The sequence below is a fragment of the Neophocaena asiaeorientalis genome, unplaced genomic scaffold, assembly GCF_003031525.2.
Source record: "Neophocaena asiaeorientalis asiaeorientalis breed wild unplaced genomic scaffold, Neophocaena_asiaeorientalis_V1.1 scaffold40, whole genome shotgun sequence".
Classification (NCBI taxonomy): Eukaryota; Metazoa; Chordata; class Mammalia; order Artiodactyla; family Phocoenidae; genus Neophocaena; species Neophocaena asiaeorientalis.
The window spans coordinates 13,423,509-13,436,195 of NW_020185335.1; the positions used below are offsets into that span (position 1 = coordinate 13,423,509).

The 12,687-nt window shown below is 53.9% G+C and overlaps 1 protein-coding gene across 1 annotated transcript; it reads left to right on the plus strand.

The window, feature by feature from the left end:
• Nucleotides 1–2,770: 2,770 nt before the first annotated feature.
• On the plus strand, nucleotides 2,771–4,113 carry FOXC2 (forkhead box C2; the record flags this gene model as incomplete). The annotated part of the gene is made up of 1 exon (XM_024735732.1): nucleotides 2,771–4,113. A coding segment is annotated over exon 1 (882 nt), but the record flags the coding sequence as incomplete, so codon positions are not given.
• Nucleotides 4,114–12,687: the final 8,574 nt, after the last annotated feature.

The window sequence follows — 12,687 nt, forward strand, 5'->3', positions numbered from 1 at the left end:
CGCGGGGCCGGGGGAGGGGGAGTGACCTGAATATCTTCTGCTTTTATCGTCGCTTATTATTCTACTAATGTACAGGGCTCTCTGGGGCCCGATTTGGCTTTCTGCTCACTGACAGCAAGGTCAAGAAGGGAAGAAATCAGCAGCCCCCAATCCAAAATACCTTGGCAGGAAAAAGAAAAGATCGGAAACATGGTTTTTGCAAAGTCCAGGTGTGTGGAAGGTGTTGTTTTAATAACCTGAACAAACATCTCTCCCGGAGTCCTACCGAGCGGAGAAGAAACCTAATTCCAGGGGCAAAGGAAAATGTCTCTCTCACCTTTTCTGTCTTGATTATAAGGATTTTTTCCCCTCCCATCCCACTCTTTTTTTTGGGGGGGGGATAATTTAGGCCATTCAGCCTAGTTCTTTTCAGATGTCATTGGTTTAAACCTGGACACCCTTGTAAATATAAACTCAGGCAGAAACTGACATTTTGGGATTTATTTTCCGTGGTCCTTAGCTATTTTGGTTTTTGCCCTGTGCTGTGATAAGGTTTTTTTTCTTAAAGCACCTCGTAAAAGCAGAGTAAATAATATTCCTCCAGGAAGTCTACAGACTGAGGAGTGTTTCTTGATCAATAGTTTGCATTTCCAGTAAAATTGTGAGAACTCGGGCTGCCTGTCACGTACTCCAGGAGAAAGACACTTTTTTCTAGAGGTTTTTTTGGTTTTTTTTTAATGGATGTGAAAATACTAGAGGTATGAAAAAATAATAAAGTTGTAGTGGGAGTTGGAGGGTTGCAGAGAACGCTCAAACCATTCACCTGTGAGCTGAGGACTGGGCAGTTTATTTTACTTCGTTGCCCCCCAAAAAATCAAGTTAGAGAAAGAACCCAGAGCACCCATAAAAAAATATAGCGAATGTCTCAGAAGCGGAATATTCGAGGTAATAGGAAACTATTTTGTACTTTCCCTTTGATTTTGAATTTATCAGGAGATAATACCATTCAAAGATAATGCATATAAGTGTTTTTCTTTTGTTCTGTTATTGAAAATGAATGAAGTATCCCCAATGCGTTCTACTCACCTCCCCCAAAGATAAGACTGACCGTAGATTCTCTCAAACCCTTTTCCTGGGAATCTAATAAACAACTGATGGGAGAGTGAGGAGGGGAAAAGGAATCCCGAAATACAAAAGTTTTATCCGAAGTCTTCTTCCCTTCCCAACCAGACCGACAACTTCCAGAAGAATTCTGACCAGCATTTAGCCCGTCTTATAGATGTCCTGCCCCTTCGGGGAAGCGAGCGGAGGGGGACCTGATTATTCGAGGTGTTGAAGAAATAAATACTCAGTCCACAAATAAACAAACTTTCTGGGACTCCTAGAGAGAAGGAGAAAGCTTTGAAGGGCGAGGATCTCCGAGTCGCTCCAGGTCGATATCCCGAATAATACTGTCTCCGGAGGTGTCTTTAACCGTTTGCAATCGCTTACCGCATCCTCTCGCGGAGCCCCAGTGCCCAAACCACCTTATCAAACAACAGCCAAACAGAAAAGACTGAAATACAGAAAGTTAACTTGGAGAATCCCAAGGGGCTTCTCCAGGAACTGGAAGCAAGAGCCTCGCCCAGGGTTGTGGGTTCCAGCCGGCGGGGCGCCGGTCGGGAACCCGCTCTACGGACGCGCGTCCAGCGCGAAGCCCCAGCGGAGCGCAGAGCGCGGAGCGCAGGGCTCAGAGTGCAGGGCGCGGGGTGCGGCTCGGGTTTCTCCTCGCGCGCAGAGGAACCCGGCTTTCCCGGGGCCGGGTGGCTGGTGCATTGTTCCCATCTTCGGGGAGCGCGGGAGTCAGCCTGTCAAAGGGAATTTATCTCTGGGAAAAGGGAGACACGCTGCGAAGCTGGAGTTGGTGGGCTGCAAGCGTCTACGCGGGAGGGGAAAGGGGGAAATGAACAGAATTATTTCACTCTCTTCCCCAAACCCCACAAAACGGCTCCCGATGTCGTGGATGATTTACTGAATCCACGGCGAATTTAGAGGATTATATTGTCAAGATGTCGCTACTTTCCCCACTTCGCCTTTCCCCTATAGACGCCTCGGCCTGCCTCCTCAGGTTGGGGTGAGGGGCACTCGGTTTCTATAATTTGCCTCTAAAACCTTTATAGGTTATTCTTGACTGCCCTGAATCTGGAAACTTCCCGTTGATTATTAATTATTTGCTTAAATAATGACAACATACAGCGGAGGCTCCTCCATTCCAGTCCAGCACGTTTACTTGGAAGCCATTACACCTGGACCCCGATAATTAGGAAATCTAATTATTTTCTTCATCACTCATTAATAAGAAAAATAGTCCCAGGTTCTTTGCTACTTACAAGGTCTTTGGGGAGATACTGGACTACATTAATCAATTCTATTTTATATCTCAAACTGACTTTTATCTGCGAAGGAGCGTCGGGTTTTTTTTGTTTTTTTCTTTTGCTCTGGGCACGTGGGCCCATTAACCAAAATGTGATAATAAAATAAATTTTAATAAGATACAACTTTTTAAAAAATCTTTTCAAGTTAAGACTGAGCTGCAGAAGTCTGGTTTTGCGCGGCTGGGTCTTAGAGCCGACGGATTCCGGCGCTCCTCGTCCCGATTGGTGCCAAGTCCCCACAGCGGCCGGGTTATTGGTCCAAAGTTCCCGGAGGGGGCGTGGCTGGAGGAAAGTAAAAACTCGCTTTCAGCAAGAAGACTTTTGAAACTTTTCCCATTCCCTAAAAGGGACTTCGCCTCTTTTTCCGGGCTCGGCAGGGTAGCACTCTGGAACCCGGCTCTCCGACCCTCAGGGCTGCCGATTTGCTGGGGGCGCTTGGAGAGTCGCCTTCCCCTTCCTGACGCGGACCGAGGGGCCAGCCTTGGTCCACCGCGCGCGCGGCGTCTCCGCTCCGTCCCCGGCCGCCCGCCCGGGCTGCCACCCGCCGAGTCCCGAGAGCGAGCGTGCGAGCGAGCGGGGGCCGGCGCTGTGTTCGCCCGGGCGCGCTCTCCAGGATGCTGCTCCGCCCGGTCCGCTGAAAGAGAGCGCCCTTCCCGGCCCAAAGGCGGGCGCCCCTTCCCGGCGCCTCCTCCAGCTCACCCCTGAGGCTTCTAGGCGCCCGGGGCTCCCCCCGCCGGCTCCCTTCCTCCCTGTCTCGCTCTCTCGCTCGCGCTCGCTCTCGTAGGGCCTTTCTCGCGGTCCGTGCGCGCAGGCGGTGGCTAGCCGTCTCGGACGCAGCATGCAGGCGCGCTACTCTGTGTCCGACCCCAACGCCCTGGGAGTGGTGCCCTACTTGAGCGAGCAGAATTACTACCGGGCGGCGGGCAGCTACGGAGGCATGGCCAGCCCCATGGGTGTCTACTCGGGGCACCCGGAGCAGTACGGCGCGGGCATGGGCCGCTCCTACGCGCCCTACCACCACCACCAGCCCGCGGCGCCCAAGGACCTCGTGAAGCCGCCCTACAGCTACATCGCGCTCATAACCATGGCGATCCAGAACGCGCCCGAGAAGAAGATCACCCTGAACGGCATCTACCAGTTCATCATGGATCGCTTTCCCTTCTACCGGGAGAACAAGCAGGGCTGGCAGAACAGCATCCGCCACAACCTCTCGCTCAACGAGTGCTTCGTCAAGGTCCCCCGCGACGACAAGAAACCTGGCAAGGGCAGCTACTGGACCCTGGACCCGGACTCCTACAACATGTTCGAGAACGGCAGCTTCCTGCGGCGCCGGCGGCGCTTCAAGAAGAAGGACGTGCCCAAGGAGAAGGAGGAGCGGGCCCACCTCAAGGAGCCGCCCCCGGCGGCGTCCAAGGGCGCCCCGGCCGCCCCCCCACTAGCGGACGCCCCCAAGGAGGCCGAGAAGAAGGTGGTGATCAAGAGCGAGGCGGCGTCGCCGGCGCTGCCGGTCATCACCAAGGTGGAGACGCTGAGCCCCGAGAGTGCGCTGCAGGGCAGCCCACGCAGCGCGGCCTCTACGCCCGCCGGCTCCCCCGACGGCTCGCTGCCGGAGCACCACGCAGGCGCGCCCAACGGGCTGCCCGGCTTCAGCGTGGAGAATATCATGACGCTGCGAACGTCGCCGCCGGGCGGCGAGCTGAGCCCCGCGGCCGGGCGCGCGAGCCCTACAGATCTACGCCTTCTCTCTACCGCCACGCAGCTCCATATTCCTATGACTGCACGAAATACTGACCTGCCCCGGCCCTCCTCTGCCCTGGCCCGCTCTGGCTTCGCCTCCCAGACGCGACCCTCTCAAACAGTTCAGGCTGCGGAGACGCAAAAAGAACCCAAACTTGCCCACCGCTTTTTCCGCAGACCCGGGAGCACAGAGCGCGCGCGCCAGCCTCAGCCCTCTGCGAAGTTGCAGGTAACTTTAATTCGCCGCCCCGTTTCTGAGATCCCAAGAGGCCCCAGTACAGGGACGCGGCCCAACGAAATGAATAATGATTTTTAAATCCCCCTCCCCTTCCAGGATGGCTGTGCTCACCGCTCCACTCGGGGTTTCAAAAATTATAACTTATGGACCAAATCCCATAGCGATCCAGTAATGATTCTCTGTAGAGACCCCCATAGGTCTATGGGGGTCTCTATAGATTATGTATGTGCTGTGTGTAATTTTAAATTTCTCTAACCGTGCTGTACAAATGTGTGGATTTGTAATCAGGCTATTTTTTTGTTGTTTTTCAGAGCCATTAATATAATATTTAAAGTTGAGTTCACTGGATAATTTCTCATCTTGCCCGACCATTTCTAACTGCCAAAGTGAAAATTCAAGAAACCTATGCGGGGTTCCCCCCCTGTACAATTATGAGATATAATTCTTTTCCCAGTTGTAGGTCTTTTACAAAACAAGAAAATAATTTATTTTTTGTTGTTGTTGGCGGATAAAGAAGTCAAGTATCTGATACTTTTTATTTACAAAGTGTGATGGTGTTGTATAGTAGATTCCTCCCCCAGCATTCCTAAAAGAAAAAAAAAACACTAAAAATTTAACTTGACCTGTGTTTGTCTTATGTGGTCTTAATTGTTGTACTTGCCTTAAAATAAACCCATGTTGTTTTTCTGCCCAAAGTCCGGACAGTGTGTTTGTATTCTCGAATTTTTAAAAACCAGGTGTGTTCACAAATCCACCTGTTTTGATTATTTTTGTTACACAGGTGGGTAAATGTGTAGACATCTACAGATGATCACAGAAGACTGGGGGAACTCCCCTGTTGTCCCGCCAGTGTCACAAAAGGCTTTCGATTAATTCAGAATCCCACCCTGACTGAGGCAATCAAGAAACAGTCCTGCTTGGACGTTGCTGCCTGAAGGGCTGTGAGCCGTAATGACATTTGCTGTAATGCATTTTGTTAAACGCAGAAAAACATGCCAATAGTCAAAACAAACAGTGCCATTCCATCCCAGTGTCCAGCCATCTCCAATTTAGGAGGTGAGGGAGAGGAGGATAAACATTTTCCATTAGCTGACAACAAACCAGGGGGAGTCCTGCTTTTCCTCAGTTTCCTAAAATACGGACTTCCTTCCCCACTTTAATAGTTCTCCAGAAAAGAATTTGAACCCGGATGGCGGAAATCCAAAGGGGATTGATTCTGTACCATTTAATGACCATCCCTGGCGGTGACCAGATCAGAGGTGAATCTTTGACCTCTTCACTTCTGGATTTGATTTCTAAATGTTTACCCTACTGCAGTGAAAAATTTTAAAGCCTCGTCGCACTTCAAAAATAATTTACAATGCTTTTAGAGTTTTAAATTTGTCAACTTTCCCAGGACTTTAAATAACAGATTATTTTTCTTTTCAATTTTGATACCTTGTCCTTAAAATTTTAAATAGCCATGCAGCCTTTGTGAGGTGCGGCTGCGCGTGGGAGGGGGGATGGCTTTACTATCTGTTTCACTGACCAAAACACGCAACTCCCCTCTTGGTCTCTGTGTGTGACTTTGGGGTCCAGAGCTCCAAGTTGGGAATTAGTTTCCCAGCCCAGCAGGTGAGAAGGCAGTCTGTACCTTGCCTAGAGCGCAGCTCCTGTGAACTTAACACTTCAGGAGATGACGCTTTTCCAGAAGGTGAGCTTGCTGGATGCGGTAGCCTTGAATGTAACCTGGGCGTTACGTTGTCTTTAACATGGCATTTTGTCTCTATGTTATGCTGAAATCGAATCGGGGGAAGTTTGAGCATAATAATTTCCCCCATATGTGCAACACTGATTCTTTCAGTCTGTGGCCCCAGAGGTGGCACCTGGCTGAGACTTAAAGATTGCATTTTATTCCTTTTCATGACCATAGGAGTGGTGAGCCCCCGGGTCCTTGGTGCTCAGTTGAGTGGGTTGCACCAGAGAGAGGGAGGGAGAGACCCCTGAGACCATTCTCTGAGCTACAGAATGAGGCTGCAGGTCGCTCACTGCGGACTCGGGCACTGGGGTTTCACTTTGCTTCCCTCGAGGAGAGTGTTCTAGCTGGCTTTCTGCTTCCCCAGGTATTTCAGAGTCCTTCCTGAAAGCCTGCCCCCACCTTAAGATTTAGAACTCAGAGGAGGTCTCAGAGACACATGGAAAACAGTGGAGAGAGAAATGGAACCACGGAGTCAGAGATCTGATCTGCCCTTGACACCGCGCTGGGGTCTCCTACCTTTGGGAAAGCCTCTTAAAGAAGTCCCCGCTGTGCGTGGGCCGCTCACCTGAGCGGGTGGCTCACGGAGGCCGCGGCGAGGGCCCCTTCCATTTCCCTGGGAACGTGGCCACCTGGGGACTGTTGGAGGAGTTATCCAGGCCTGTGGAGGCGGCAGAATGGAGGCGAGTCAGGCCCTGGGCCGAGGAGGCCGGGAGTGCGGGAAGCGCCTGGAGGCCGGCCGCGTGTGGGGTGGGGGTGGGGGAGGCCCTGCGCTCGGAGCCAGGCTCAGCCCCGGCCTGCAGCAGCCCTAGAGGCTTCGGGGCTCAGTGGCCTGGGGCGTCCGTTGCTCCGCGGAGTGGGAAAGACCGGACGCCGGGACTGAGCGCGGAGCCCAGGCGCCGCCGGCTGCCTTGCTGGTCTTCGCGCCACCCTACGCGTCTGCCCCCGTCGCGCAGAGACTGCGCGGGGCGTCCCGGCTCCACGTCTCCATCCGCTCGCCGCTCCTTCCTCCGCCGCTCTCCTCGGGAGGCCCAGGGCCTTTCAGGAAAAGGGGAAAGGAGGTCGGGGCTGGAAGGGCCGGATTGCAGGTCTGCCGGGACTCCTTGCTTAGGCGGCTCTGTGGTCCACCGAACGCAGTTTGCGTGAAGCTGCGTCTGATAACCACGTTTCTTCCTGACCCAGTAAGATACAGCCGGGCAGGTCTCAAAGATACAGCAAATAAAATGGAAGTGACCCGAACACCACAACAGAGACCGTTTCTCACAGAGATAACCCTGCGTCCCCGACTGGCCTTGGCTGGGTGGACTGTGTCTCTAACCAGGGTCCAGTTTTGACAGATAAAGGCCGCCAAGGAGACCCAGTGGCCTTTGAGCATCCTGCACGTCGTTCTTAGCCCTGGAGAGGCCGCAGCTGGAGTAGCCATGCTTCTTGTAAGACTCACTGCTTTCAGGGAGAGAGGCTGAAGGTTGGGCTTCTCCCACGGCCAGTCTTGGGTCTGTGGCCCGGCAGCCCTCACTGCTCTGGTTCAAGTGGCTTGTCCTCGAGGACGCCAAAATCGGTAGCGCCACGCATCCTCGAGTTGCTGGAGCAGTGGGCTAGGGGTTAGAGGACCACATCTCGCTGTGTGAACAAAGTCCTTCCCTCCCTCGCCTTGGCCTTCTCATCTAAAATGAGCAGGTGAGCGCAAGGGCATTTCAGGGCAGCGGGCATATTTTTTCCTGCATCCCCGGCTCCTGCGATGGGCCCTCGCTTATCCCCACTACCCTGCTCTACTCGCAAGAAGTGAATATCAGAAGTTAGTGGGAGAAGAACATGCAGGGTCCTGGGAACTTCAGCATTTGGCTCATAAATCTTCCCAGGTCCATCTCCTGCCCTTTACCCCAAGACTGCCTGGCGGTGGGGGGGCGGGTTGGGATCACCTCTGGGCCTGGGAGAGGCTTGTGAGCTTCACTCAAAGCACAGAGCAGAGCTCCCAGGTCCCCGGTGGCCGAGTACCCGCCTCCTCCATCCTCAGCCCCAGCCCCAATCCAGAAATCTGGACGGGGTGTTGGGCCAGGTTGGCCAATGGAAATTTATTGATGACCATAAAGCTGAGGTGAGTGGAGAGAGCGACACCGAGAAGAGACTCCCGTGACGAATAAGTAGAATGCACTGGGGTCTGGGAGCCCTTACGGGGCGGGCGTCTCGGGGGATGTGCGCCTGCGTCCTCGGGACCACGTGCTCGTGCCGGTCGGTCAGGGCGTGGTGGGAGTGGATGAGTAGAGAGTAGGGACGCCTTTGGGTGCAGCCAGGCCAGGGGTGGCTGGGGAGTGGGGGACAGACTCCAGGTCAGCGGGACCCCCTGGTCAGAGCCACCCCCGAGTGCCTGCTGGCACCACACACTTGAAATGCTTTCCCAAACTTTGAGAAGCGTTGCCTGCCTGCCTCTTTCTTGCCTGGCCTCAGCTCACCAAGGCGTTTGAAATGTTTGCTTTTTGACATAGGCATGTAGGGAAGGCGGTGGAAAGTTTCAGGGAGTTGGGAAGGCTGGGCAGCCACCGCTGCACCTGGGAAGACGCCACCGCCTCCACTTATGCAAACCTTTCCCTCTCTGGCTTTTGCAGCATTTCTGTTCTGCAGCAGAAGCAGACAGACATAGCTTGGGTAGGGTTGGATTCTTGAAGGTGCCTCTCTGGCGCTTCGTTTCTTCCTGGGTCAGGTCCGTGGGGACTTTATGCTGGGGCTGTGAGTGTGTGAAGGCTGGAAGGGGGAAAGGGGGTGGGTTGACAGCTCGATGGACTTGCTGGCATTGATGGTCCCTTTAAGGGAATGGAGTTGGGGAGCCTGGGGAGGGCTTTGTGCTCACTCCATACGCCCACCCAGGCTGGGAGGTCATGGAGGCCAGGGAGGCCGTTCTGACCTCACGGAGGCTCGGTGGCCCTTGATCCTGGACCTTACCTTCCCAGCAGCCCCTCTGGGCGCTCTCTCTGCCCTCATGTTATTTTTCCAGATGGGTTCCCCGATGGAGATTTTCTCTCTAAGCCAGATCCACATGCACCAACTCGGGCCCTACCGCGCACAGGCCAGCTGAGGGTCCCCGTGACCTGGGGCATGCTACCTCAAGCTCTCTGAGCCCATTTCTCAACTGAAAAAATAACAGGATCATCAAACAGGGTTATCGTGAGGATTAATGAACCCAACACCCGTGGGGAAAGTGCTTCGGTAACATCCAGTCCATAGTAAGGGCTGTTAGCTATTAGGATTTACCTGGATAACAGAAGAGAAAGGATTCTTTGGTCTCAATTAACTGCATATATCAGGCTAAATGCTGATATGCTTGGGCAGGGTGGTGCCCGGGCCCTAACTGCCCCTCTTCTCTGGGCTTCAATCAGCATCAGCTGACTGGCCAACCATTACCTTTATGGCTCACTTCCCCTGAGAGAAGCAGAAGACACTGCTCTAAGATTCTTTCAAAGTGGAAGAGGAGGGTAGGGAAGGAGAGGGTGTCCCGGGTTTTGGCAGGATGTGAGGACTCTGGGTCTCCTACTTACAATGCCCCAAATCTCCCAGCTCTGGGGGTGGGGCACTCATCCCTCCTCTCCAGAGGGCCCCCTTGCCCTTTGATTACTCCAGACACACATTACTCAGCTTCTGTGCTCACCTGAGGGTGTCAGACCTCAGAGAATCTCCCTCTGGAGGAAACCGTGTGGGTTCCAATCCCTGTTCCGTTTACTACCTCCGTTGTTTCCCGGTGTTCCGTGCCCGGCCTCAGTTTCACCATCTGTAAAGTGGGTGAATCCATCCTCGCATCTTCCGTAGATGCTGCCAGGGTTCTCAAGAACCACACACAGTAGCTATTATAATGCGATTGTTTTCCTGTGTTTGGAACACTTCCTCCTAGGAGACCTGAGGTGAGTTAACTTCCTGGCCTCAGTTGCCTGATCTGCAGAATGGGAACGATAAATGTTTGTTTCTTAGGGTTACTGTGAGGATGGAGTAACAACAATACAAGGAAAGCACTTAGGACAGTGCCAGCACACAGCAGTGTTCAAGACATAGTTAGTTATTCGTATTACCCTTATTATCGTCATCCTCGCCCACATTTTGTCATTAAGGTGACCTTGCATCCTTCCACCCTCACTCTTCTCAAACATATGGTAGAATCATTCGTTCATTCAAATATATATACAATTCGTTAACCATCTTCACACTTAGAAAAGTGAGGCAGGTATTTGGGAATATGGCGCAGATCATCGTTAACCTGAATGTCTGCTCTTTATTTACCGGTGAAGCAGAAGAAGGGTAGATGGGAGCCGGGCATGGGAGGAACTCCTGTCTCTCCTCCGAAGACTTTTATTGTGAGGCCTCTTTGCTCCAGGCTAGTGCCTGGCCCGCCCAAGGAGCAGGCTTTCTGCCAGGGAGCTGGGAATGGTACTTTCTGCCCTCATCCCACACTGAACCCAATTTGTGCTTGGGCCCCAGAGCTGGAACGGCCACGGTCCTTCCGGAAGCATGATTTCAGGGCTTTCCTGCAATCTGGAAGACGCACTCCCACTGACTTCAGAGATAAATGTGCTTTTCTGGGATTTGAAGACCTATGAACCTGCAGGGAACTTTCGGCGTCTCCATCTGGCTCTCTGAGTCACCCAGTCTGCCCGGCTGTCTCCTAGGCTCAGCTGGTCCCCCCACCGAGCCTCCGATAGGTCCTCACCCGACAGAGCTTCCGCACGAGGGCGCATCCACACTCGGACACTCGGTGCTTGTTCCCTGCGCTCCCCGGAAATAAGCCCCAGCGCGGGGCTCCTTCCTGCAGCGTCCCCTCCTAAGCTCAAGTTACACACTTCACCTGGGAGCCCAGGATTCTTCCCCCTGCCGGAGCCGGGTTAGGGCGCCCTGCCGGAGTTCCGCGGCTGAAACGTCTCAGAGAGGTTGCTAACTGCTGCAAGCACGTGGGGCTCGCCTCTCCAGACCGCGACTAGAACTGGGGTTGTTTTTTCTTTACTATCAGTGCCCTGCCCACCAGCTGCGCGTGTCTCCGCCTGCGTCCCGCCCATGCCCAAACTGGGCGGTGTTTATTATTGTACGAATTCAAGCTCCGATTTGCCTTAGAGTTTAGAAGGAGCGCTGCGGTGGCGCGCCTTTCCGGAAAGGCAAGGATGTACGTGCTGGACTTTGGGTGCCTGGGAAGCTCCAGGAAGGGCTCCGGGAGCGGAGGTGGGGGCTCCGCGCAGTAACACCGGTTTGTCTCTTGCTCTGGGTCTGGCTCTGGGTCTGTTCGAGCCGGCACCGAGGCTGGATCCAAACTTGAGCTTGCAGGGGGCGCTCTGGTCTGGAGGGGTTGGGTGACTCCGGCGACCGTGGTACCCGTGCGTTGCAAAAGCGCCGACATTGAGGTTGTTTTTCCATCCCAGGGTTGAAAGGGGGCCTCCGAGGAAAGCCAGGGATCCAGAGAGAAGGCAGCGCCCCGCCCCCTCTTGGCTAGAGGGCCATCCTCAAGACCAAAGCCGGGACCAGGCCAGGCGGGACACTGGGCATAAGTTAGAATTGCAGCGCTGGGGACAGAGGCCTGGATGTGTCCCAGGGCCTGACCTGGCTGTCCCTCAAGCCCCGCCTGCCCCCAAACCGGTTTTTCGACCCTGACCGTGACTTCCTTTTTGGTATTTCAAACGTACCGGGTCCCCTGTAGTCTATTCAGAACCCCCAAACACATGAGTTACTTTCTGGATTCCGCATTTTAGAGTGGGATTCTCCCTGCTTTTCCGTGTTCAGGGGTGACCTGAGCACTGGCAGCCGGTCCCCAGCATAGGGTCGCCTCTCTGTGACAGCAGCAGCAGACAGGCCCCTCCCTCATTAACGCAGGTTTAGTGCGTGTCTTCCCAATTGCCGGGGAGCCTCGAGGGCCGTTACAACCCTCACCTGCCGTCCTCACTCCTCTGCCTTCTCTTTGGCATCCACACGGTTGACTCAAGAAACGTTAATTCAGTTATCCCAAGCTTTTTCTTTCTTTCTTTTAGAATATATTCAGCAAAGATCGTAAAACAGGAACTAGTCACGTTACGTGCCACCCCTCCAAGGCGGTGGAGTAGGGGGAGACACCTCCTTCTAAGTCAGCATCATTCAGGGTTTTTGATTCAAACCGGGACGTGGCTAAATGTAAAATGAGACCGGGTGGGGAGTGCTTACACCCCAGGGTGAGTGGGGAGGGGCGCGGCGGGAGAGCGAGCAGGCTTCCCAAACGCTTAATGTAATCACGGGCCAGCTGCGTGCACTTGTAAAGTTGTTATAACCCCCTCCTTGTTATAAACAGGAAAGCACAGAATATAAAGCAAGAGACCCGCATTCACAAATACCAGCTCTCCTGCACCAGCTGCCAAGTTCCCCTTTTATGGTGCTCCTCCTCGCAATCTCAGGCCCATCAGAAAGACCTTAGTCTCTCCCCCTCAGCTCTCCAAAAGGGTTTATTTTGAAACCTCCCCAACTAAGCTATGGACCCGGTACTGCACGCCCTCTCCAACTCTCAGTGCCCTGTGCCACCGGCTTCGGGAGAAACTGGGCTCCTGGAGTCCTCTTCCCCAGGTCCCGAGGGAGCCCCGAGGTTTGCCCCT